Source organism: Cheilinus undulatus, linkage group 1, assembly GCF_018320785.1.
Source record: "Cheilinus undulatus linkage group 1, ASM1832078v1, whole genome shotgun sequence".
NCBI lineage: Eukaryota > Metazoa > Chordata > Actinopteri > Labriformes > Labridae > Cheilinus > Cheilinus undulatus.
In genome coordinates, this window is record NC_054865.1 from 33,763,382 (window position 1) to 33,791,373 (window position 27,992).

Here is a 27,992-nt window from a genome sequence, read left to right on the forward strand (position 1 = left end):
TGTATTCTCTTAAAATACTATAATTTGTCTTCATTTCGCACGGTCTTGCTTTTAAGTATCGTATAAGTCATGACATCGATACTATTGTCCGTTGCTGCCTTGCTGCTAAGGTCTCTCTGTGTGCAATCATATGTTTCCCCCCTCTGATTTCCGCTGTCAATCTATCACGTTTAAATAAAGCTTAGGTTTTTTTCCCCCGCGCCCTGGAGAACTACGGGATTGCAATGGCGGCTTCCTTGTCTGTAAACATACGCGTTGTGTTTAAGACAGCCGCTGTTGTAATATTTTCAGTGACAACCACTGGTCACTTATTTTCTGAGCTACTCACCCACCCGGCTGTGGACCTGAAGCGCTAAACTATATGTGTGTGATTTTGCTTTTTAGTCCATTATTAACACGTGGGAGTTTTTTCGCGGCGTGGGCCCTGTTTCAGGGCAGAAACGGAGAGCTCACAGGCTAAACAAGGCTAGCTACTCAATTCAAGGTACGATATGTTTTTAATTTATTGCAAGCCTACTGAAATTAAACAAGTGGTGAAATGATATAATTCACTATTTACTTAAATTAGTCTAGCCTCAGTCTGACTCTGAGGCAACTTATGTAATGTTGATAAGGCAGAGAATAATATGTTTAAGGTGCAAATGTCATGTATGAATTTATCAGAAAGTTATTTGTTTTGGTATTTGCCGTGAAAGTTAGTCGATTTAAGATGCCCTTTGTACTGTAAATACAATTTGATAAAACAAATGATTATACTTGAGAAGAATAAAAACCAAAATATCAAGTTCATAGTTGTAATGCATCAATGTATTAATGTATTAGGTCACACTTCTTGTTTCAGAAGTGAAATGATTTGATTTGACTGCCTTAAAACTCATCGATACCAAAATACATAATCCATCAATAGCATTTTATGAGATTAAGGAAGTATGGCTTCCATACTTTAATGCGAGCTCCTTATCTCAAAAAAGCCTATGTTTGTTTTAAGGATAAATCCGAAACTTTGCCAGTTCCAACTCTATTTCTCTCGTCTTCTATATTAAAGTGAAGCTCTCTGGATTTGTGCTTGTTGGTCTGGCAGAACAAACATGAAAAACATGAAAACGCTTTCCTCAGATCTAGCATATTTCATTTGACATTCATCACTATTATCTTACCTTAAGTTATGGTAAATTTATTTAGATTTTAAATGAGATGAGATGTAGCAATAACATGCTCATCTACGGGTTTGAAAAATGCTTTGAAATATCTACTTTTTTACCTTCTGCACTGCATCATACATTATTATTTCCCCACAGATTATGGATGACGATGTGTCCATGCACAGGCTGGAAGGGACGGATCCGTCTGTTCAAGTCGGTGGACTGATAGTCAAGAAGAAGAGTGCTGCTGCAGAGCCCCATGTTTTCCGGGCACCGACTCCACGCACATCCTTACTTGGCTTGGATCGTCTGGCTGCTCAGAAAAGAAAAGAACGTGAGAGTAAGGAACAATCTGATGGTGGCGGAGATGACGGAAGTACAAAGAAGTCAAAAGTTTCTTCTTACAAGGACTGGGAAGAAGGGAAGAGTGACTCCGGGTCTGATGAAGAAGATGATGATCAAAACCAAAATACTAAGAAGGAGAGGTGAGAATAACTGAGACTGTATACAGACAGATGGACAAACAGACAGACAGTGCTAGTTGTTTAATTGTGTTAAACGCAATTTTAAAAAAATTAAATACATATAAAACAATCCAATAAAAGGTTAATTTGTTTCATAATGATATTTTGCAAAGACAGGCAACATTATTATTAGCGTTATCATACATGAAACTGCAAATTATCTTTAAACATTACCACCCCTTTCTCCTACATTTTTTGTCTTCTAGCATTTTATTCTCCTTTTACTGTGTGATCATTTACATGCAGTAGAAGTATACAAACAGTATGACCAACGTGTAATATTTTATTCCTGTCATTCCAGCAGGAAGTATCGTGTGACCGGCTCAGAGACTCCCTCAAATCCTGGAGGTGTCAGTGAGGAGTTTCGACGCAGACACCAGCAGAGAGAGAGAGACAGACGAGAGCATGGAGTCTACGCCTCCTCCAAAGAGGAGAAGAACAGAGACCGAGACAAAGACAGAGACAGAGAAAGAAGCAAAGATAAAGGAAGGGACCGAAGAAGTGAAAGAGGTAATTTAAAAAAAAAAAACACTTTGGTTACTTAGTCCCGTCATGGTAAATATATTTCAATGCAGCGTCGCTTTCATCAGTCTGCATCACCGTCTGGATCCAGGAATTTTTTAAAGGAATCTTTACTATTGGGCTAATGGCAGAGGTCTGCGCTCTCCGAGTGCTTTTCTAGTTATAATATTGTAAATTGGATACTCTTTTTTTTTTTGACCAGTTTCCTTTTTTAGAGTAATAACACCTAATATAACAAAGGGCACAATATGTACAAACCAGGCATGATGCCACCTTTTTGCAGTTTAACAGCTCTCTTTCTTTAATCTCTATTTTTTATTGACAGTAACTTTGTCTTGCCTGTGTCTGTCAGATGAGCGTGAGGGCAGCCGCAGCCGTGGAAGCAGCAGCAGTCGGTCAGAGCGTTCAGAACGAGGTGAGAGGAGCGATCGATCACAGAGAGACAACTGGTCCGAACGAATCAGCCGAGGGACTAAGAGAGACGAACCTCAGACACCACAGCATCATCCTAGAGGTAAAGTTCTTTCTTAAATCGGCTTTAATTTTAACACGTGATTTTCCTTGTATTCACAGCCTTTTGCTGTGTTGGTTGATTGGACTTATTTTTGTCGTTTCTAAGATTCTTTCACACCCTCACGCTCCAACTGGGACGAGGATGACAGTGGTTATTCTAGTTCAAGACACTCACAGTGGGAATCTCCATCACCAGCCCTCTCCCACAGAGAGTCAGATCGCTCAGACAGAAGTCATCGCTCTGGTAGAGAGAGTGAGAGGAGAGACAGGTAATAACAACACGCACCTCTGTAGCCATAACATTCATAAAAGCAATGTCCTTATTTTTCTGGTGCTTGTTTAATGATTTATGACTCATCCAAAAACCTCTATGAGATCAAACAGTACCTTACATTATTTGTGTTTAAGCTCCATGATGCACTTTTTCAAATCGTAACTGCAAAATTTCTTCAAACCCATCTTTAATGTTCTGTTACTTAAGACATCTCCTTATCTCATGTTCTACTTTATACTTCATAACATAAAATGCTTTGCTTCTGAGTTACTTTTGCTTGTACGTAACTTTCTCTTGGTCTGTGTGTTTAGGTCCGTCAGAGGCCGATATCCCGATGACACACCCTTGCCCACCCCATCATACAAGTACAACGAGTGGGCCAATGACAGAAAACATTTGGGCTCTACACCTCGTTTATCACAAGGAAAAAGTATTTTTCCTTAAAAGACACAACATTTTATGCTTTTTGCAAGCTTTGAGTGTTGTTTGTCCCATTACATTTCTTATTCCGTGTCTTCCACAGGTAGGAAAGATGAAGGCGAGGGAGGAATCTTATTTGACAATGAGGACGAGAAAGAGCAGTGGCAGGAGGACCAAAAGGTACGTTTAAAGTTCTCATTTATTATGCATTATAGAAGATATTAACTTATTTCCTGGTGATACTTTTTTTACATCTCCACTTATCCACTGTTTTGCAGCAAGCTGACAGAGACTGGTACATGATGGATGAAGGCTATGATGAGTTCCACAATCCATTCACCTCTACCTCTGATGAATATGTGAAGAAAAGAGAGCAGATCCTTCAGAAGCAGACTCAAAAGAGAATTTCTGCTCAGAAACGGCAAATCAATGAGGTACAGTGAAGTGCTTTGTGTGTTTTTACATATACATCTTTGTCTGTTGTTAGAGCATCTATATGGCTGTATATCATCTTAACAGGGTGTGTTTCTTGTTTCAGGATAATGAGCGGTGGGAGACCAACCGTATGCTGACTAGTGGGGTGGTGCAGAGGCTGGAGGTAGATGAAGACTTTGAGGAGGACAATGCTGCCAAAGTTCACCTGCTAGTTCACAACCTGGTCCCTCCCTTTCTGGATGGAAGAATAGTCTTCACAAAGCAGGTGACCCAAAAATGTCATATTCTGAGGCCTGTTATTACTAGGTGTGCTTTTCTGTTTCTGTATCTTTGGTTTTGATCTAACTGCTTGTATATTTTTCCTTCTGCAGCCAGAGCCTGTCATCCCTGTCAAAGATGCTACCTCTGACATGGCCATCATCTCTCGCAAAGGCAGCCAGCTTGTCCGAAAACATCGAGAGCAGAAAGAACGCAAAAAGGTAGATACAGTGGCAGGAAACAGTATGTGAACTCTTTGAGATGATCTAGTTTTCTGCATTGATTGGTCATCAAATGTGATCTGATCTGCATCTAAGTCACAAGTATAGACAAACACAATGTACTTAACCTAATACCACACAAATAACTATAATATTTCTTGTCTTTATTGAATACAGTCATAAAACATTCACAGTGCTGCTGGAATAAATAAGTGATCCTTTAGGCTGATGACTCTAAAAGAGCTAATTTGAGTCAGGAGTAAGCACACCTGAAGTCCAATCAATTAAAGGGGATTTGAGCCAGGTGTAGAGCTATTGTGACTTATTAAAACACAAACTTTTTGAGGTAACGCTTCACAAGAATCATCTGCTGATGTGAACCATGTCTCACAAAAATCTCCTAAGACCTTCAATCAAGAATTGTTGAATTGTTTAAGACTGTCAGGGGTTCCAAAGCCTTCTTAAAGACTTTAGGTGTTCACCAGTCCACAGTTAGACAAACTATCCACAAATGGAGATGATACAGTATCGTGGATACTCTCCCTAGAAGTGTGTACCCTGCCAGGTTGATGCAGAATGCTCAGAGAAGTAAAAAAAAAAAAAAAAAAGGACCCTAGAGTAACAGCTAAAGGCTTAAAGGAATTATTGGATCAATCAACATCTCTGTCCATGAATCTACCATACGCTAAAGATTGAACAGGCGTGGTGTCCATCACAGGACACCATTGAGGAAACCGCTGCTTAAAAAAGAAACATCACTGCGTGTCTCAAGTCTGCCAAGGAGCACCTTGACACTCCAAAACACAACTGGGAAAAAAACATTTGTGGACTGATGAAACTAAGGTTGAGTTGTTTGGGAAGAACATGCAGCAAAGCGTTTGACATAAAAAGGGTACCGCATACCAACCTGAGAACATCATCCCCACAGTGAAGTACATTGGAAGGAGCATCGTGATTTGGGGGCTGCTTTGCTGCCTGGACTGCGCACCATCATCGAGAGGAAACTTGAATTCCCAAGTTTCAAGGTATCCTAGCGGATAATGTCAGGGTGGCTGTTCCCCAGTGATCATCTGCCTTTTGGAGAGACCCAGTCTGAGTCCAGACCTGAATTCAACAGAGATGCTGTGGAATAATATCAAGAGAACCGTTCACACCAGACATCTAAGAATATGGGTGAGCTGAAGCAGTTCTGTAAGAAGAATGGTCCAAAATTCTTCCTGAAATTTGTCTTGGTCTGATCAGCATCTACCAGAAACACTTGGTTGAGGTTATTGCTGCCAAAGGAAGTTCAACCAATTACTAATTCCAGGATTCACTTACTTTTTCCAGCAGTACTGTGAATTTTTAATGGCTGTGTTCAATAAAGACATTGAATATTATAATCATTTGTGTGGTATTAGGTTAATCACATTGTGGTTGTCTATACTTGTGACTTAGAAGCAGACCAGATCACGATGATGACTAATTAATGCAGAAAACTAGATCATCTCAAAGGCTTCACATGCTTTCCTTGGCACTGTACATAAGTTTATCTATAAGTACTTGTCAGACAAATTCAGAGACCTCATTTATGTGTCTGCCTTAGGGTTGTGGTTATGATACTGACCAGGGTTGCAACATTTTTTATTATAACCCTGTCCAGAGTTTCTCTAGCCAGAAATGAGTACATTTCGGTTGTAAAAGCACCTATACATAATCTTATTTGAGGGAAAGTCTTTGCATTAACCCTTAATGCTAATAAACAAGCAAAATAATAATAAAAGCCAACCAGGAGTTTACTGTAGAATGAAATGTAAAAAAAACACTGGATCAATATGGACAATGTCAGTAGATAGATAATATTAATATGTGTATTACACTATTTAAAAAGCTAATGGCACTCATGACAGAAGAGTTTTCTGTCTGTTTTTCATGCATGTTGCGTTCTTGCACTGCACTAGTTTATCTGTTCCTCAGGTAGAGACTGAATTTGGTAAAAGAGCTTTCAGCTTTGCTGCCCCCTTTGCGTGGAATACTCTACAGACTGAATTGAAACTCTCATTAGTAATTCCACTTGGAGCCTTCCGTTCTATCCTGAGGGACAGACAGCGTGAGACCCTTGAACAATGCCTGTGTTTTAAATCTTAAATTATTGTTTGCTGTTGTGTTATAGCTCCTGCACTTGAAAATACTATTGCACCTCTAAAATTGTATGTTTTAATCTATACTGTTACTTCTTTGTAACTGTTCTTATGACATGTGCTGCTGACCTCTTGGCCAGGTCACCCTTGTGAAAGAGATCCTGATCTCAATGGGTTTTTATCTGGTTAAATAAAGGTTAAATAAAAATAAAATCTCCTCTTTATGATGGCTATTTATCAAATGGAAATCTACGTATTCAGCTGCAGACTGTATTTTTACAATCAAGTGATGTAACTGTGATCATTATGTTTTCAGGCACAGCACAAACACTGGGAGCTGGCAGGGACTAAGCTGGGGGACATCATGGGGATCAAGAAGACAGAGGAAGCAGATATGTCTGGGGGCCAACCAGTCGGTGAGGATGGTAAAGTGGACTACAGGTAACATGGCATTTTGATCTTTCTTTTTTAAAGTTCACAGGCTTAAATCTGTCACTTTGTCTGACCTGACCTTTTGGGGGATTTTAATCTTTCATAGAGCGGAGCAGAAATTTGCAGACCACATGAAAGAAAAGTCTGAAGCCAGCAGTGAGTTTGCAAAAAAGAAGAGTCTTCTGGAGCAGAGACAGTACCTGCCAATTTTTGCTGTCAGACAGCAACTTTTAAACATTATAAGGTAATTTTTACCTCTGAATTTCTCATGATATGCTCCAATGAGGTTTTATTTACTGACATAACTTTTCACTGTTTCAATGTGTTTCACCCTCAGGGACAACAGCATAGTGATTGTTGTTGGAGAGACAGGCAGTGGGAAGACGACCCAGCTGACTCAGTACCTGCATGAGGACGGTTACACGAGCTACGGCATGGTTGGATGTACACAGCCCCGAAGAGTGGCAGCCATGAGTGTGGCCAAGAGAGTCAGTGAAGAGATCGGCACTAACCTGGGAGAGGAGGTGAGGCTGCTGACTGCTCGAGCAAACATTAGTAAATGTGGCCTTTCATAGATTTTCTTTTCGGGTTAGGAAATCAGAAATTATTACAATACCCATAACCATCAAATCCTAAAGTTTTTACAGTCTGCTGTTTGAAAGGCCATTAAGATATATTTTTACTTCATTTGTGTTGAATAGAGAGTATGCCTCAATAAATTATGTTAGAAGGAACATAATCTCCAAAATGCAGGCACAGCTTTTATTAACATTGTTTTTCTCTGATTGTTAAGTTGTTGAATTACTCCTGAAGTATGAAAGAATAGCAAAGAGCCATTTTAAAAAATATTATATTGATAATAATATTAAATACTTTTAGCCCCCCCAAGCTTTTTTTTCTAACATGAAAGACAGTGACAGCAACAATGCATACAACATGCATTAACAATGACACACCTTTAGAAGCCAACACTACAGACTATTACCATTATTATTGACTTGAATTGCACAGGTGTGCCTACATAATGTAACAATTTAACTTTTCTCTAATGAAAGAGAATCTGGAAAATAGACTGCTATTACATAAATATCTGATAAATAACCACCTTAAGGACTTTTTGAACATTTAATTGATGGAGAGTACATCCTCAACTCTGAGTTACTAAGACTTGGAAGAGTCCCACTAGTTCCCACCAGTAACCTGGACTGTGGCTCAGTAGGCAGAGCCGGTTGTCTCACAGTCAGAAGGTTGTAGGTCTAATTCCCAGCTCCTGCAGTCACACACGTCGATGTGTTCTTGGGCAAAACACTTTTTGCTTCATCGGTTGTGTGTAAAGGGGTATTAAAGCATATGAATGGATTAGCTAATACTGATGGCCAATTTTCCATAGCAAATGCAGCCATCAGTGAATGAATGTGTGAATGGATGGGTGTGACCTGTGGTGTAAAAGCGCTTTGAGTAGTCGGAGGACTAGAAAAGTGCTACAGTCCAAAGGCCAATTTTCGTGGGTATTTTATATCAGGCATTGTTACTTCCGCCAAGGAGGTTATGTGATTGGCAGGGTTTGTTTGTTTGTTAGTTTGTTTGATAGCAACATAACTCAAAAAGTTATGGACGAATTTGATGAAATTTTCAGGAAATGTCAGAAATGGCATAAGGAAGAACTGATTAGATTTTGGGAGTGATCCGGATCACCGTCTGGATCCTAGAATTTTTTGAAGGATTCTTCACTATTGGGAGATAGGTCTAATGGCGGAGGTCTGCGCTATCCGAGTGCTTTTTCAATTTAGTCATGTTCTGATTCAATTAAATTTATTAAGAGATTTAATTTGGTGCATCCATTTGCTGCATTCATGACCATTTCCTCTCACATGATACCATTTAAGAAGGCTTAACTCAAGAATCGAAATGGATTTGTGACCGTCTACAAAGCCCATCTGTTCACAGCTGCCCAAGGAACAGTACTTTAAAAATAGAATAGGAGATGAGTGAGAGCTATTTTGTAATTTTAACCGCTTAAAACACTAAAACTCTTTGTATTTTTAAATCCTGTTCAAATGCCTATTTATTCATCCGAAAACTGCTGAGCAAAGACAGACAGTTTTGACTCCCTCTTGTGTTCTGCTGAAAGGTGTTTGAGAGTCATGTGAATTTTGTATTTTGTGATACACAGTCTGTAGGCCCCCTTCCTCAACCCAAGTACCAACTTACAAGCTGTGTCACAACGCCATCTAGTGAAAAAAATATAAACTGCAGCATGTTTTTCTGGCCTTTAATTTTGGCAACTGATGAGCTGCAACAAAGGAGAAACTGGTTAAATAACATGAATATCTGGCATAGATTATAAAATGGCTCTCTTACTGTAAACACTGTTAACTTGTTTTTAATCATTTTAATAATGTATCACTAGCATTTGCCCTGTAAGAATATACTGTGAGATTTGTATGACTTATAATCTTGAGTTGACTTTTGATGTTTGTTCTGCAGGTGGGCTATGCAATACGTTTTGAGGACTGCACATCTGAGAATACACTGATCAAGTACATGACGGACGGTATCTTGCTCAGAGAGTCACTGAGAGAGTCAGACCTGGACCACTACAGTGCTGTTATCATGGACGAGGCTCATGAACGCTCCCTGAATACAGATGTGTTGTTTGGCCTGTTACGTGAGGTCAGTGTACAGCTACATCAATATTTTTACAGATAATTCTAATTTTTATTTTCAGGGTATGAATGCAGCTTGACTTTCTGTGCTAAAACTGATAGTTAACCTTGTTAGTTTGTTGTTTTCTTGAGGGATTTCTTTGTAAAAACCTTTAAATTGCATGCATTTTTTCTGCCTTCTGCTGTTTCCTGTCAGGTTGTATCCCGACGCACTGATTTAAAACTCATCGTTACTTCTGCAACCATGGACTCAGACAAGTTTGCAGCATTTTTTGGCAACGTACCCATTTTCCACATTCCAGGAAGAACATTTCCAGTTGACATCTTGTTTAGCAAGGTATGTTTCTGATTGCTTTACTCTTTGATTTAAATGCACTTACACAGCATCCCCAAGTGTCACTACATCATATCATTATAGCAATTTTGGCAGTTTTATAACTTAACTAAGTATTTTAGCTAAGTTAATTGACATGCAACCTTAATCAGAGATACAACAATGGTGACAATCAGTAGTCAGTGATCAGTAGTTAGGTGTACTAGATGCCAGAATTCAATTATTACAATATAACAGACTGGCCACTGGCATTTGTTCTGCCACATTGTTTTCTACTTGGCTGGTGTCTGTCAACAAGACTGTCATCTGTTAGTACTGATGTTGAGCTAATGTATTGGTGCATTCTCAGCCTTTATTTGTAGTCAGTTAAACTATAATCATTTTTTACAAAATAAGAAAACTTTCTCTAACATTTGATTGTTGTAGTTTTGATATTGCATTGGACTTAAATGTTGTGTTTTGTGTTGTGCAAGACCCCTCAGGAGGACTATGTGGAGGCAGCAGTGAAGCAGGCTCTGCAGATCCACCTCAGTGGGCTAATAGGAGACATCCTCATCTTTATGCCCGGGCAGGAGGATATTGAGGTGAGGGATATCCTGCTGTATTATCACTTACATCATATGTAAAAACTGTGACCCCAGTAGCCCCCCCCCCCCAACCCTCCAATGAAATAAACATTTCCAAAGATTTTGGTAAATAATGCATTTTGTCCAGTAGTTCTGTAAGTACCTCTGACTGTAGCTCTAAAAAGGCTAATTATGACCTTTGCAATATTCTGTCCACATTCTTTTTCCATTTTTTTTAATTCATATTTGAAGTAAAGTATATCAATTTCACATTTATCCCTGTAGGTGACTTCTGATCAGATTGTGGAGCGGTTGGAAGACTTGGAGAATGCTCCTCCTCTGGCAGTGCTGCCTATTTACTCCCAGTTGCCCTCTGATCTTCAAGCCAAGATCTTCCAGAAGGTCTGTATCTATTACTGCCCATTATGATGCATGCATCTCTATACTTCTCATCAGTAAGTACTTGTAATTAAAACTACGAAGAAACAAAGCTGATTGTCTTTATTATATCCTTTGTAAGGCTCCAGATGGTGTGAGGAAATGCATCGTTGCTACAAACATTGCCGAGACCTCCCTCACTGTGGATGGAATCATGTTTGTCGTGGATTCGGGATACTGCAAACTAAAGGTACTACACCTGCATCACTTTTTTACAAATACTTTTTCACACATTAGCCCAGAACTTTACAGTAAAGAAATCAAAACTATTTTGAAATTTTTTCATTTACCAGGTTTTCAATCCTCGTATTGGAATGGATGCTCTCCAGGTTTATCCTATCAGCCAGGCTAATGCCAACCAGCGCTCTGGCAGAGCAGGACGTACAGGGCCAGGGCAGTGTTACAGGTAATGACCATGTTGTTATTTCTGTTTTGAACTATTATTAATGCATGGCTTTCTCAGTGCATTTGCTCAAAAAATACCTTGACAAGATGTTACATTCCCACTCTTACTTCCTTGTAAATCTCACATAATTTCAGAGTCTTTGATCCATGATCTCCAGAATGTTTCATGCAGTTTTTACTCTGTTGATAGAGGCATAAGTGCCATTAAAGACCCTATCTTTTTTTTTTCTTGGACCCTCCTTCTGTTGTACGATTGAGCAACATAAACACACAAAGAGTCATATGTTTTTTTCTGATAAGGACAGAAGATCTCTATGAATGCCTCATTTTATTGGATTTATCCTGTCCAAACTAAGCTTATGCAATTAGAGGAATCAGTTTGGTGAAGATTTTTACTGAGTACAGTTAAGGTGTTTGAGTAGCTGACTTTTAGCACAGAGGTAACAAGTTCTGCTGGTTTGCTTAGTTTGAAAGAAGAATTTATCCTCTCAAAGACTCATTTAGCTTTGACTCCAGGACTCACTTGCAAACCTTCATAGCCTGTACATTCAGTACATTCTATATATTGAAGGCATTCTGCAACAATAAACCCTAAAGTCAGACATTTTTAACTCTTGAAAGAGCTTTGTTAAAGACCTTTAGTTATCATTTCCCTTGAATGAATTCAGACTCTCAGAATTTTCCTCTCTGGCTGATTCAGAGCTGCAGATAATTGTTCACATCAAAATAATTCACACAAGTGCCACATAATAATATTTCTAAGAGAATCTTGGTCTGTTCATGACCGCAGTATTTACTGCAAAGACAACAAAGAATGTACAAATACTGACACAGTTTTCTAGTTTTAAAAAATACAATTTCAGTTCAGTTTAATTCTTGCTATCTTAAATTATCCACTCAATAAAATCTGTGTCCTTTTTTTTTTGTCCCCCAGGCTCTACACTCAGAGCGCCTTCAAGAATGAGATGCTCACTACCACCATACCAGAGATCCAGAGGACCAACCTGGCCAATGTAGTCCTGCTGCTGAAGTCTCTGGGTGTTCAGGATCTTCTCCTGTTCCACTTCATGGATCCACCACCTGAGGACAACATGCTCAACTCCATGTACCAGCTCTGGATCCTGGGAGCTTTAGACAACACAGGTGAGTGGTGAGCACGGGCTGGAATACCTAGAGGTGTCTTAAGCTTATTAATTTACCAGGCATGAGATTTTTAATTAACCTTTAATTTGACAGCATCACTGTGCTTGTCTTTTAGCCCTTATGATTTAGACTTGTTACAGTGAGGCCATTCGGCACATAAAGTCTCAGATTTCCCTCCAAAATAACCGAAAGGGCTGGTCTCTTCATCCATTCGTGCATTTTTACGCAGCGCCAAGGGCTTTGATGCTACATGACACACATAAACTCGATACTCACACACATATACTGATACACACTCGCACTGATGTGTTGGTAATGTAGACTGAAGGCTTCTTTCTGTTTAGGGACAATGTTTCAGAATTTTGGAGGATAAACTCAGATCTGAACTTTCTCCTTCTGCTTTAAAGCTTCTCTCTGTCCATGGAGGATCAGTGCGTCAGCGCCGTTTGTGTGTGTGCGCTCCAGCTGTCTGTCTCTGTCGCTTGTGCGAGCCAGGTTGTGAAGTGTGTCTGAACAGTGTTTGATTAATATTCTCATCTATATTCTTTGTTTGTTAAGGGTGATCTAAATGACAAAACTTCCGCAAATGTGAGCTTCATGCACCAAATGTCAGTCATCTATTATTTAAACAGATTTTTCAATTAATTTTAGACACGCATATGAAGACATTTCCACCATACAGTTTAAAGGAGAATAGAGCAGAGGACAGGAGAAGTTTGACACTCAACATTCTCTGGCAGAGATTCGTCATAGTGAAAATTAGAGATGTTCTTGTAATCTGCTGTAGTTTTTTCCTAATAAACATCCAATCAACAGTATTTTAATATTAGCTTAAACTTAATATACATTGAAGAAAATAAAAATATAAGTTGGCCTGGGGTCTTTAAACACATCTCTCACTAGTTTTCTTTCCAGAGTCTTTGAAATCTTTCTCTTCCTTCCTCTGCCAGGCTTGTTCTGATTCCTTGAATTTCTTGATACTTCTCACCTCAGTTCTTGACATTTGGAAACGCTGTGATAATAACTTTGTATGTCCTTCTCCTGCTTTGTGAGCATCAAAGATTCTTTTTCTCAAGTTGATTTATTTTATTTTTGCTGTGCTGCATTCTCCAGTGACAGCTCAAACCCTTTCTGAAATTTTTATACTGTGTGTAAATATGAAGGTAAACCTCAGTTTAACTTGATTTTACAAGCTTTGAGCATTACAAAGTCAAAGCTCATAATTGCCCAGTAGTGGTTTGTGCTATGGCTCAACAATGTGCTATGACCCTGGTAGTTTTTGTTTTTTATCATGAAATAATTTGGTTTCTGTGTGCAAAGTAAAATAATGTTAGCATCCAAAATAAAACTAGGATGTTTGGGAAGCTGTGTTTTCCTTGCTCTGTTTAACAACACTTGGGAAATACTTAAGCACTTAGGAAAACCTGAATTTTCATACCAGGGCTAATAATTTTTGTCCTCATCCATTTCTACATTTGCAATTCAAAGATAAACTGTATTACTTCACAATGCTGTGTTACTGAGACCTTCGTCTGGTTGATTTGTTATAAGAATCAAACAGGATAAAAGAAATATCTCATCATTAGAATCGACTCATCGTGTGTAAACTGTGACACACTGTGCTGTAAGTGTGTGAACTTCTGCCATCTGTGGTTATTATGCATCACAAGTGCACATTTTCGTTAAAGGGTGATTGATTTAATAATTGGGTTAAGGTCATTGATGATTTGGTTCAGCCAATGGGATTTTAGTAAATGTGAAGAAGTGTATAAAGTCTACAAAGTTGATACTAAAACACAATATCATTGATTCTTTATTTTAACAGAGCTGCACTGAAAATTATTCTAATCTCAGTTATTATTGGTGGACAAGAGGCCATTATATATTAAAGGCTGTATGGGAAAATAAAACTTCATAGTAAGGAAGTAAGGAAGTTTGAGCTATATTAGTCCTGCCATTTCACAAATATGTGTACTAACATTAATGACTTTTAGATTTTAAACTTTCCTGCTTATAGATTCACAGGCTTTCCTCTCTCTGCCTCTAGCAGCATCACAAATCTTCAACAAGTCTTGTAGAGTAGGACCAACAACATAAATCATCCTCTTTTTGAGATGAAGATGAAGCAGTGACAGAGAGTATTGGGTATTTAAGCGCTGTATTTCCCCCTTAGCGCTGCTTTGAGCTGTTAAACACAGTGATGCTGACACCACAAACACAGGCAGGAGAGTGGCTGTTTCAGAGGGAGCTGCAGCGATGATGCAGTCACTACAAAAAGGCCTGGAGGACTCTGTTGTTCAGTTTAGCCAGAGGAGTAATTGCCCAGTAACTGATACTGTGTTTGATTTGACCGGCCAAGTCTCATTTCTGTCTCATCCTTAGTCAGATTCCTGGGGATTTAGGGATTTGGGGATAAGGGGGGACTTTTGATGATTCCCTGTATGGTGTGTTAACAGCAGATTATCTCTGATTAAGGCTTACCTGCCCCAAACTGGCTGCTCTGCTTCTCTGCTTTTCCTCCTTGTAAGCTTCTTAGACTCTGTCGTCTAATCATTTAAATCAGAAGCGGCAAAGTTTTTGATCTTACTCTCTTTTTTCTCTCTGAGTATTCTCGGCTGTCAGCAGTTCATCCTCCTCTCTCACAGTGTTAGACAAATAAGTGTCACTTTATGCCGGCTTCTCCATCATGCCTGCAGGCTTTTGATGGAAAAGAAGCTTATCACTTGTCTTGGGCTTGTTCCTCCTACATTCTTCACATCTCATGCACCTGGATTTACTTCATGTGTGACCTGTTACTCTGTTTTTTTTGGTCTTCTCAGGTGCTTTAACACCTACGGGACGTCTTATGGTGGAGTTTCCCCTCGACCCCGCCCTCTCTAAGATGCTGATTGTTTCCTGTGACATGGGCTGCAGCGCTGATATCCTCATTATTGTGTCCATGTTGTCTGTGCCAGCCATCTTCTACAGACCAAAGGTATACTTATTGTTAATTATCAGTTTCATAATTAGTACTGACTCCAGATTAAGCAAATTCAACTGAAACTTTAAGCAAAAAGCAAGAAAAGGGGAAAGTAAGATATAACTTTCTGGCAGCCCAATTTTTAGGACTGATTTCAAGGTTTTACCTCAGCGTTATTGTGACATGTCTATTTATTTATTCATTATATCTTCAATTTTATCAATCAAATATTGCTTATTTTGTGGTTTTGGCTTTTTTGACTCGTAAAGCACTCAGTAAACCTTCGTCTTAATATTGCTCTTTATGTTATTACTACCTACAATTGTCACAATACCTTATTTTAATCTTAGTTATGCTGTTTATAAAAATCCAACCAAAAAAATATGTATTTACAGCAGCAAAAGAAAAAAGTCTAAAGGCATCCAATATGGGATATTTTATTTTGATTTCCAAAAATTGCAGACAAAGTTGTGCCCATTGTCCATATTTCATATACTGTATATACAGGTGCATGTTAAAAATCTGGAATTTCATATAATTTTAATTCTAGAATTAAACCTTCCATATATTTTAGATTCAACATTACAAAGTGAAATATTTCATGATTTTTTTGTTTAAATGAGCTTTCAGCTTACTAAAATCTACTATTTCAAAATATCAGAATTTTCCAAAACATCATCCAAAAAGGATTTCTAGTACAGAAATGTTGACCTTCTGGAAAATGAGGCTCATTTATGCTCGCAGTACTTGGTCTGAGCTCCTTTAGTCCGTGGCACTGCTGGGGTGTTATGAAGTCCTGGCTGCTCTGATAGCAGCCTTATGCTCGTCTGTTTTGTTGAGTCTGGTATCTCTGATCTTCATTTTGACACTCTTTATATATTCTCTAAGGAGTTCAGGTCAAACCAGTTGGCTGGCCAGTCAAACACAGTAATACCACGGTCAACAAACCAGTTTCTGGTAGTTTTGGCTTCACTGTAGGTAGGTGTCAAGCCCTGCTTTAAAAGGAAATCAGTATCTCCATAAAAATTCTCAGCCGATGGAAGCATGAAGTGCTCTAAAATCTCCTGGTAGATGGCTGACAGCAATGACTCTGGACTTGATAAAGCACAGTGCACCAACAACAGCAGATGGCATGTCACCTCAAACCATCACTGACTGTGAAAAGCTCAAGCACCTTGGATTTTGTGCCCCTGCAATCTTCCTCCAGACTCTGGGACCTTGATTAACTAATTGCAATTTAAAATTTACTTTAATCTTAAAACAGGACTTTGGACCACTGAGCAACAGTCCAATTCTTTTTCTCCTTAGCCCAGGTGAGGAGCTTAGAACATTTTCTGTGGTTAAGGATTGGCCTGACACTAAGAACCAACACTTGTAGTCCATTTCCTGGACCTGTCTGTGTGGTGGCTCTTGATAAACTGACTCCAGCCTCAGTCCACTCATTGTAAAGCTCCTCTCAATTCTCTACATTCTGTCAGATCAGCCGTCTTCCCCATGATTGTGGTTTTTATACTAAACCAGAGAGAGAGAGTATGAAGGATCAGGAAACCTTTATAAACTGGACTTTCCCACGATATGTGATTTTCATGAGCTTTGAGCTGCAGTCATTAAGATTAAAACAAAAAAGTCTTGACATGTGTCACTTTGTATGATATGAATCTAGAATATATATCGATATATAACTTTCTGAAGAAAATCACAGGAAAAAATGAACTTTAACAAGATATTCTAAATTTTGAGATGCACTAGTAATTGGAGCACATGGAGGCTTATAAGACAGATTTGTCCCCCAGGAATTATTAGAAAGCAAAACTTACAATTGCAAAACAAGTAACCAGATGCTCATGCTGTTCAGGTTTTAGTATTTGATGTATAAGCTGACAAAGTAACAACATAATGTCTCTATATGTAATGTTCATAGCTTTTTTTGCTGCTTTGCTTCATTTTAAACCCTCTGTTTGATAATTCTCACTATTCATAAAATGATCTGAATTAGAATTTTATTCCACAATGGGATATGATACCTGATGTTAGAAATTTTAGAGAGTTAGAGATCACCCTATCTTTGTGTCTCCGCAGGGCCGTGAGGAAGAGAGTGACCAGGTTAGGGAGAAGTTTGCAGTCCCAGAGAGCGACCACCTCACCTACCTCAATGTCTACATGCAGTGGAAGAACAACAACTACTCCAGCGTGTGGTGCAACGAGCATTTCATCCACACTAAGGCCATGCGCAAGGTCAGACTCTCTGCTACTGCTTTTTTACCCCTGGGCCTTGAAACCTGTCGATTTTCTTGTATTTATTGTGTTTGATTAGGTGTGGTGTGTCATTCAGGTCCTGTGGTCTTCATACATCCGGATGAATTATTTCAAATGTAGCCTGCAAACATGGCAGGGTCTCTCTGGGAAACAGAGGAATGTTTTTCCTTAAAAATAGTTGCTAGTCAGTGTGCTGGATGATTTTTTTTTGCATGATTCCCTTCTCAATGCTCTCTGTTTTTGTGCAGGTGCGTGAGGTGCGTTCCCAGCTAAAGGACATCATGGTGCAGCAGAGGATGAACCTGATTTCTTGTGGGTCAGACTGGGACATCATCAGAAAGTGCATCTGTGCTGCTTACTTCCACCAGGCTGCCAAGCTCAAGGTACTTTGTGCACTCTGGGTTTCCCTCAGTTAATACGCTACGCCTAGTGGCAACTGGTTGTGGCAGATTTATAGCAGCATAATTACAGAGCGGTGAAATATCCCTCCTGGCCTCACATTAATACAGCTCTAAAATCTGAAAGGGAATTTGAAATCATGACTATATAATCAGGGCTCTCCATTTGACTTATGAGCACCCAGCTAACCCAAGCAATCGTAGCCGTGTTGGATATTCTTCAAATTTATTTTCCTGCTGTCTAGGCCAGGTAGAGAAGCAAATTAACCCAGAGGACCTGCTCTGCTCTGACCTCAACAAACACACACTGGGACAAACACACACAGTTCAACTTCACACCGGGTCCCATTTTCCTGTCAAGAAATTCACCGTCATATGCTTAATTTGCTATTTATGTCTGTGTTTGCTCCCAGGGCATCGGTGAATATGTTAACGTGAGGACAGGCATGCCATGTCACCTCCATCCTACCAGCTCCCTGTTCGGTATGGGTTACACCCCAGACTACATCATCTACCATGAGCTTGTCATGACAACCAAGGTAAGAAGTCTGTCCCCTGTATAAACAGAAGCTTTGGTAGCGTGAAGAAAGTGACATTAAAATGTTTTGTTAATCTTAAACATTTGCTCTGTGTTGTAGGAGTACATGCAGTGTGTCACAGCAGTGGATGGAGAGTGGCTGGCAGAGCTGGGGCCAATGTTTTACAGCATCAAACATGCAGGACGGAGCAGACAGGCAAGTCAAGACATGGTTCATTTATAACACTGCCAAAAGAGTGCACTTACGGTTGCCAGTATACCGTATGTTTATTTGGCTGATTTTCATTCTTCCTTTTGTCCCAAACACTTTGATTTTGAGGTTTATTAAGAAGAAATATTAACTTGTGACACTTTGTCCTTTCTCTTCCCTTTCTAGTGAATCCCCTCTTGAATATTCTAAGGTTTATCAGTTCTCTCATAAGCTGCATTCACACTGCAAGCAAAAGTAGCCATTTCTACTTTCATATGTGTATCCAAACCAAACACAGGTCGGATCTTTATGCATTGCATCTTAGTCTGAACAGTGATGTTGGAACAGTGCATTCAGACCCCTTGGCTTTCACCTAAAGGTTTTTTAAAAATGCCAAGTAGGCTTTTATGTGTTTTTACTCTGAGGAGAGGTCTCTGTCGAGCTTTCTATCATAAAGCCCAGATCAGTGCAGGGCTTCAGGGATGTTTTTCCTTCTCCACATAGGATCTCTGGAGCTCAGTCAGAGTGACCATCAGGTTCTTGGTTACATCTCTTACTCAGGCCCCTCACCCCTGATTCCTTAAAAGGAACCCTGCATGATCAGACAAGTTCATCATGTTGGATAGATATTTGTATCTCTCATATGTACAGTATATTGAATTAAAAAACTCACTAGATATCTGCATTTTGAGTAATTTGAGTTTATAAACTCACCAGGAGGTCGCCATGTTTTGGTCCACACTGGTAGTGTGACGTCACAGTGCCGCAGCGCTTCTCAACATTCTTAAGCAGTAACCGCTGTTTCAGACTGGCAGCCAGTGATAGGCACAGACAATTTTAAGATTTAAGGTCTCTTCTATTTTTTTCTTGCACCACGAACGGTAATCGGTCAAACTAGACAGGAAAGTGATAAATACAGAGCCATATTTACCTTGTTGTAGCAAATATTTACGTCCACATTGGTAGAATATGTTTGAAATAAGTTTTCCCTCTTCACATGGCAGAAAGACAGCATTTATTCCAGAAACACCTCTCATTTTATGGCACTGTTAACTGTTTTCTTAGTGTATTATTTTTTACTGTAGTATTTTAGTCAAGTATTTGTACAGTATTTCTATAGCCTGATAAAGTAGCAGAAAAGTGCAGAAAAAGTAGTTTTAAATGTATTTTTATTGTTCCCAATAACTTTATCTCAATTAATAACTTTGCCAGTGAACAATGAAATTTCAAGTTGAAAACAATATCATGTAGGGACTTTTTTTCTGCTTTTAAACAGTGACAGGTTGGGGTTGGGCAATTAATTGAAATTTAGATTAAATCACAATATGGTCTGCTGCAATTTTCAAATCGCAGAAGGTGCAATATTTCTTTTGCTTGAGATGTGTCAAAATACCAGTTTAAAGCATTTTTTGCAGATGTTATGCCTTACACATCATGCAATCATTCAAGTGTCTTTTTTGAGAATAGTTTACAGAAAATCCTACTTTCGTCTTAGTTTTCTTATTCAACATGAGAATACAACCACTCATTTCAAATTAACAATAAGAGTCAAAATAATCACAATGAGATATTTTTTCAAAATTGTTCAACCCTAGTTAAATCTATTGTGTTGGTTATAAATAGACTAATGTATTGCTTGTGTTTATTTAAAATAACGTAAGATGAGGAACTTAAAGAATTATCACATATTAAATCACAATGTTGTGAAACAGTATCACAATTAAATTATTTTCTCAAATCATTCAGCCCTAGTGACAGGTCATTTTGACCTGAGGACATCAAGTTAAAAACAAAGATAACCATGAAATTATCTCAGGAACTGTAAAAGATGGCACTTCATCTTCTGCAGGCGGTTGTAGATCATCAGTTCTGCTTACTGTGAAACAATATTTCTTCACATGGTGCTGTGTCTGTCTTAGGTTTTGTTTTTTAGCACATGCTAGTCAGTTCAGGACTGTCCAATTCACCCCTGAGTCTGATACAAGCAGCATTCAAAATGAATATGAACAAGATAATCTTCACTGAGCATTAAGGCTTGCAGTGTTAACGCAGCTTTACTGTGGGCAGCTGATTTAGACAACTTACAATTTGGTTGCAAAAGTTTGGAAAATTTCCTTTCTTCTCCTCACACGATTGTACCCTCAGTCAGGGAACTGAGTCTGTAGAAGAAAGATTTCCTCAGTCTGGTTTGGAGAAGCCTGGACACTAACTGCTGAAATCGTCAGGTTCAGAAAGGTTTTGTGCCTGAATGGGAGAAAATGTGTATCTTCAGAGCCCAAAACATTTTTGAATCAACTTAAAACTATAGAGGACTGTGCCTCTGAGATTGTAGCCCCTAAAGTTTGGAGCTGTCTCCCTCTTTTATGGAGAACAGCAGACTCTAAGGACATTTTTAAGAAGTTGTTAAAAGTTTTTATTCAGTCTTAGCTTTTTCAGTCACTCTGGTTTTTCTTTAATATTTGATTGTAAAGCACTTTGTGGCATCTGTTCTAGATAGGTGCTGTATAGATAAACTTTACTTTAGCGATGAACCAGTTATGAAAATCAGGGCTGATATTGATGCACATGTCTAAGATAATGCATATTTAATTACATCTCCTTCATTTTGTGTGTGTTTTTCAAATGAGCCGTAAGATTTGATGGTTTTGTATTGTTGTCAATATCTGCCTTGTCTTTAAAACTGGTCTTTACAGCGGTGGTATAACATTCTCACACTTACATGTTCTTTAAGATTTGACCTTCAAGCCAACATGGGACTTCTTTTGTCCAAAAAACCCTCTTCTCTGAATCAGAAGTTACCTGTACAGGATTTTCAGCTTTAAATTGCTGCACATCAGCTCCTGACATCATTTGCAGATGCAGATGTTTGTCCACAGGGATGATGTTGGCTAATACTGATGCATCCCAGCTTTCCTCACCTACTTTCTAGGGAAGAGAAAGCTGATGCAGCAAATATTAGCGGCTATTGTTTTGAAATAAGGTTTTAAAGAGTCATTTAGGAGTCTGTTTGTTTTTTGTTTTTTTGTTTTGCCTCCTTGTATTTTTTGTAATATTTGCGGTTGTAAACGCACATCTTTACAGTTTTTTATTTTTCTTTAACCCTTCCTATCGCCCTTTGTTGCCTCTCCAGGAGAACCGCCGTCGGGCCAAGGAGGAGATCACCAACATGGAGGAGGAGATGTCCCTGGCTGAGGAGCAGCTGCGGGCACGTCGAGAGGAGCAGGAGAAGAAGAACAACAGCACTGGTGTTAAGTAAGTCACAGACTAACTCTCTTCTTTGTGCCTCCTCATCACACACGAACCTCCTCTAACAATAGTTCCCCCATGGCCCTCATTTTCCATACACAGTCGAGATAGAAACGTTTAATTTACCTACCTCACTGCCAATCCATATCTACACCCCTCCTTCCCTCTCCCCCCCTCTACCACTTTCTCTACTCACCCTCTCTCACTCTTCATGATGAGCTTTTCTCACCTCTGGTCCCCGCAGACGAGACAAAAAGAAATAATATTGACTCCTGGCTGACCCCCATTACTGCAGCAATTTAAATTGTGCCATAGCAGAGCAGAGAAAGGAGGGGAACGTTCAATTTCAAATTAGACCAAAAAATTAATTTCACACCCATTTGCCAGCTTTGTAGAGAGAAATAAGGTTATAAAGACAGACTTTAAAAAAAGAACTTTTATTGTTAATTAATCGTCTGGTTTATCTCTGAGAGTTTGTGTGAGCACGTCTGTAACAGATCTGTTGAAAATAATCACACTCGAGGTATAGGATTAAGAATTAGATTTAAGCAGAGGAAGCAGGATGTGTGATAATGAAAGGCAGCAGCTCTCCTGGGCTCTCTCTCGGCTGTCTTTGTCCTCCGACAGGCCTCACCAGCGTCTCCTCTGAGTTCACTGTGACCAGGATGGAAGATTTTGTCAGGCTGCTTATCACCTGACTCCCTGCTCACCAGCACAGATCAGTGGTGTGAATTAGGAAACGGTGAAGACGGTTGTTTTGTTTAGAAAAGTGGAGCTGTAAGTGATCGCTCTGAAGCCAAACCAGCTGGAAGTGGGTGCTGCAAGTGGAGCCAGTGGAGCTCCATTTGAAGCACTTAAAAGGCGATGCCAGGAGATTTACCACCAGTTATGGTTGGCTTTAATCTCAGTAGCAGTTGTGAAAAGATATTAGTATGTTTTTTTTGTTCTAATATGATTGTGCAATAATAATTATTGCATCAAGTAAAATGATTATGAAAGAAGCCTGTTTCCGTCTTGTCTATTGTTAAGACTCAGTCCTTCTCTTAGTCAGATGACATCATTCTATCCATGGATAAATCCATCCATACATCTATGGATACATACTGTAGAAAATACTGGACAAATCCTTAGAGATGTCAGCTATTTGGTTATTGAGGGAGGCTTTAGAAGAGGTGATCGAAAATGTCTTAAACTAACTTCAGATTAACAGGGAAACAGACAAAGGTTGAGTTGAGTCAAACCAGAAGTCAATTCTTTCCTATGAATGGCCTGTGAAACTCCATCTACCACTAAAGTTCAATTCTAAGAAGTTCTCGTGGCACATTGCAGAGAGACTGTATGCCTGTGTGCTAGCTTAATTTATTAATGTATTCATCAGCTTGATATGACTTACAGTCAGGGTAATCATTTTGGTACAAAATATAGCCTTGTTTATCAGAAAGCATGGAGTGTTGTCAGATTGTCTTGGCAGTTGGAAATATATTCATTAGGATTTGCATTAATCAAGATTAATTAGGGTGCATAATTGATACAGCATTTTAAAAAAACAATAATTGCATAATTTATTGTCTTATTCAGCACACTGTGGTGTAAAATAAGCCCACTTCTGTACCTCAGTCTTATTTATATCTTGAATTTCCCTTGGGATTAATAAGGTAACTTTTTCACTTATGAAAAACTCAACTCAGTTGCACCATCTGCACCTTGTGTTATTAAACACTTAGATTTTTTATTGTTTTCTTATTCCCTTTTCAATCCATGACAAGTTCCTTCTCTGTGTTAAAGTTAATGTCATAATCTTCAATCCACCCAAAGATCATCATTTACTTTCAAAATAAATGCAAATCTGTATCCAAACAGGAAGTCAATTGTCCTTAGTTGAAAACAGTACACAAATGCAAAATGAAACCAAAATGTTTTAAATGCAAAACAGTGGAAGTTTGAAAATCCAAAGAAAAAATGGATTACTTCTACTTAAATTTATCACTTGACAGTTCTAATATTAATATTACTGTTAGTTAACTAAAAAAATAATCAAGCTAATCACCCAATTACACTATTTAAATCATGATTAATCATATATTTAAAATACCACAATTTACATACATTCTTGTTAAGATAAAAGAAGTACAAGTATGGTATTTGCATAAAGAAATATCTAACAAACTGGAGTTTCAAACTATTTAACATCTCAACTCTGTTGTAATGGTTTGTAAATTACAAAATCTTCATTCTCTGAATTATATTATCCATAAAACTTCAAACTTAATCAGCAGACAAACATATCAAATACATAATGACTTCTGCTTTAAAGTAAACTGTTTGCCCTTAAGCCTTTTGTCTTCAATGATGTTGATGGTCTGCAGTCTTTGGTGACTCATTTAGCGATTGCATTAATCAGCCTAGTTGTTGTTTTGTTGACAAATCCAGGTCTGCTGTAGCCTGAGGTAATGTGTTTCACACATCCATCTGGGAAAGCTTCAATAGAAAACATTTGAGAAAAGGCAGAGGCTTTGAAAAAAAACTCAGTGTGATTGGAAGAACATTCTGTCTATCACATCTCTACGGGCCAAGGCTCAAGGTTTGTTTTTGGCATTTTTGTGCCTTTATTTGATAGAGGACAAGGGCGGGGGAGAGACATGTAGTAAAGGGCCTCAGGCCAGATTCAAACCCTGGCCGTCCGCGTACATGGGGCGTGCCTTAACCACTCGGCCACCTGCGCCACAGCTTTTATTGTTTTTGAAAAGGAAACAACTCACTGCTGTTCTTTGTTCTTCTTCTAACAAAGAAATGTCGTCAAGTTCTGATAAAACCGGTGCTTTAGCAGCATCCATGCTAAGCTCTTCCGCCATAATTGCACCGGCCTCTTGCTGCTGCTTGTTTACGTCACGACTCAGGCACCTGAAAGTACTGCCCCTCATCGCTGATTGGCCCTGTCACTTTCTAACTGGGCCCAAATGGTTCAGATGGAAGCTTTGCTAGATGGATTCGCCAGTGAAAAACAAGGAAACGGTCGTATCTATCTGCTTTGCAAGGTTAGGTCTGCTGCACTCCGCCAGTGTAGCTTGACGACCACTGCTTGATCCCGTGTTGGTGATAGCATCATTGCTAACACACAACTTTGGTTTCATCCAAACTCAAATAAGCCAGCTTTTTAAACCGACCACAGTTCGTCTCCTCATGGATCATTCCTGGCTGCATTTGGCCCTCCTTTCACCTCTTTATCCCCTGCCACGTGAACATGCGCGCTGTAGGACTACAAAAAGGAATATGTGTTTAAACCTGGTCATTTGATTAATATGTTATTATTATTTTTGATGAGTTGTTTCAAGATAAATCCTGAGTGTTAATGTTAACAGCCCTAATTAATAGATTTAAGTGTAAAGGAGTCAGCCTTGCGTAGCTGTTTGAACTGTTAATACGTCTTTTTAGTAAAATACTTTTTAAAATACACGCCATTCCTGGTTGGCCATCTCTCAGAAGTGTGTGCGGCTAATGACCTGAACATGTCAGATTAAAAAGCATTTTTTACTAAGCTGTAAACATTTTTATTTCTTTTGTAAAAATTGACTTATTAACATGGGTGTGTGTGACTTTTAGTGCTTCTGAAGCCATCCTCTAGAGGACACTGGAGGAACTGCAGATCATCGATGCTTGTTTATGGGTTTCATTTTTCAACCACAGAGGTTGACACTTGTTGTAATTATTTAAAAAAAAAAAAAGGTGAAATAGGTTGATAGAATAAATAAATAAATAAATAAATAGGTTAAACAGGAGTCAAGCTCTTGTTTGATTTATTTACACTGTAGACAGATTTAATTTCACTAGACTTAGAGAAATGTTGTGTTTCTGTTCTTTTCTTAGATATTTAAAACACCTAATTCCTCAAACCTGCCTGGTTTCTATTAACCAAGACCATGAGGGTCTTTATCCTTATTTCGGGACAAAGTGTAAAGTGTAAAAATTGGTAAAAGGTTGTCATGATAGTCGAATTGTTTACTTTGAATTACTTGTTCAAATCAAATGCATCATCACCAGTTTTGGTACCATGGTAAAAAAAAACACATTAATGTATTTTCTGGTCTTCAAAGATCATGAAATGCAAGCAAACTTTTATGCAAAGTCTGAGCACAAATATGTTAAGATACCAGTGCAATTTTGACAGTATGGTGGATTTTGCATGCTCATTTTGATGGATTCCCTCTCTATTCATTCACTTTTCATTATAATTGTTCAATAAAGTAACAGAATGAATTGTTTTTAAAACTTGTGGTATTAAAAAAGTATTTAAGCAAGGAAAATATTGACAACCCTTTCCTTTAAGATTTAGAGAAAAAAAAAGTTCAATATAAATTACTGATCAGAAGCCAGGTTAGTTCTCAGAAGTTAAGTTTCTCATTCAAAAATAAATGAAAACTTGCAGATCCTTGGATTTAATTTACTGTTAAACTCTGTGTGTAGCTGTAGTGAAAAATACTCATATTATGTACTGAATGGGCTCCTGAAAAGACAAACTTATTTAAATTTGCTGTGAAACCACCAGAAGCTCCTGTTTCAGGTGTAGTGCAACTGTTTTTCTGAAGTGTACTCGCAGACAGACGCTGGGGGACAGTGACAGAGGGGGGTTATGGCCTGATGGTTGTAATTGCTGTAGGTGTGTGTGAGGACAGAGAGGGGGAGAGATGAGGGAAGCGTGGGTAGTGTCAGAGTGTCAGCCCGCTGTAATTAAAGATGATAGATTTGCTGTCAGTGGCGTCAGGCTCTACTTCCCAACACTCATCCCAGAAACACCAGCTTGCCTGTTCTGGTCGTGATGCTTTTCATGTTCACACTCACCTTCAGCCTCATTTACAAGATGTTAAAACTAAACTGAGCGGTAAATAAGAGGCTTAGTGCTCTGTGCAGTAAATAAAACTTCTTTTTTGTGTGATTCAGGGGAGTGAAAATCTACACACCAGGGAGGAAAGAACAAGCACCCATGACACCTAGACGCACCCCTGCCCGCTTTGGACTGTAGAAGAAGGACCGTAAACCTCTTCCTGGACACCAACACATGAAACAAGTTCCACCTGCCTTCTGTTGCTCCCAGTGTGAAGGCAACCACCTGCAGTTCCTGCTCCTACCACTAGAGTGAGAACTTGTATAAGGCACAAGACTGAAACAAGCGTCAGGTCCCTCACACTGCCCCCTCCACTTAAAAAAAAAAAAAACACAATAATTCTTTATACAATGTGATGAAAAAAGGACAACTGTGTTTCTGTATATATTTCAGTTTATAGTTAGTGTTGTTGCAATAATTTTATTTGATATAGAAATGATTCATGTATGTTGATTCATGTATGTTGCACTTTTCACTACTCTTGAGAATACTCTCAGACAGATAGGGATCTGATTTCAGTGTTTTTTCTTTTTTGGGTCTTTGCATTTGTTCCTCTTTTCGCCGTTGTGCCATGACGGGCTCCTCTACAGACTGAAGCTCTACTCTGACGTTGCTTGTGGCACAAGTGTCTTCAAATTTTTGTCATCTTGTAAACACCGAACATGCAGACTTGGCCAGCTGACCCTTTTCTCCCTCCCGTCACCTTGTTTCAACAATAATCCGCAGCAGATTTGCTTTATACAAACATCAACATGCAGGAACATTTCAGCGGCTTTATTTTTATAGTCCTTGTGTTGAAAATAGCACGCAGCAGCTTCCTTTGAGTTTTTTTCTCTAAACAAATGTTTGCAAATGTGTCTTTTAAACAGGTAAATTTATTTGTAGACGTGCGCCCTGCTCTGCCCTCTCGGCTGATGAGAATATCACGCAGCTTCAGATAGACCGGCCTATCTGCAGCAGAACAGTTTATAGGAGGCCATGTTTGTAGTGACACAGGCTGTTTTGTCTTTTTATTAAACACAGATCTGAGGCAGCAGGACGACTGCTAATGGACTTTTTTTTCCTCTCGACATCTTTTGTAAATGAACAAATAAATGTTTGCTATTTTTTAAA

General features: G+C 38.8%; 1 protein-coding gene across 2 annotated transcripts; it reads left to right on the plus strand.

Annotated features, from left to right (window-relative positions):
- The first annotated feature begins 211 nt into the window (after positions 1–211).
- Positions 212–27,992, plus strand: dhx38 (DEAH (Asp-Glu-Ala-His) box polypeptide 38). Of its 2 annotated transcripts, none has more exons than XM_041786700.1 (27): positions 212–484; positions 1,299–1,627; positions 1,968–2,176; positions 2,541–2,702; positions 2,808–2,970; positions 3,287–3,405; positions 3,499–3,575; positions 3,674–3,829; positions 3,934–4,095; positions 4,202–4,309; positions 6,746–6,870; positions 6,968–7,105; positions 7,199–7,385; positions 9,349–9,534; positions 9,724–9,864; positions 10,335–10,445; positions 10,713–10,829; positions 10,948–11,055; positions 11,159–11,271; positions 12,205–12,413; positions 15,233–15,387; positions 17,452–17,607; positions 17,877–18,011; positions 18,440–18,565; positions 18,665–18,760; positions 21,885–22,006; positions 26,936–27,992. In XM_041786700.1, the coding sequence occupies exons 2-27, from the start codon at positions 1,302–1,304 to the stop codon at positions 27,015–27,017; spliced, it is 3,789 nt and encodes a 1,262-aa protein (XP_041642634.1). In that variant the 5' UTR covers positions 212–484; positions 1,299–1,301; the 3' UTR covers positions 27,018–27,992. The 2 variants fall into 2 exon arrangements, with proteins under 2 accessions (XP_041642634.1, XP_041642642.1); XM_041786708.1 differs by having other exon boundaries at positions 1,971–2,176.

Excerpts from the sequence above, each read along its gene's own strand:
- dhx38 (XM_041786700.1), top strand. The coding sequence starts at position 1,302 with ATGGATGACGATGTGTCCATGCACAGGCTGGAAGGGACGGATCCGTCT. Across the intron at positions 3,576-3,673 it reads AGTGGCAGGAGGACCAAAAG|CAAGCTGACAGAGACTGGTA; the intron begins GTACGTTTAAAG and ends ACTGTTTTGCAG. Across the intron at positions 12,414-15,232 it reads GGGAGCTTTAGACAACACAG|GTGCTTTAACACCTACGGGA; the intron begins GTGAGTGGTGAG and ends TGGTCTTCTCAG.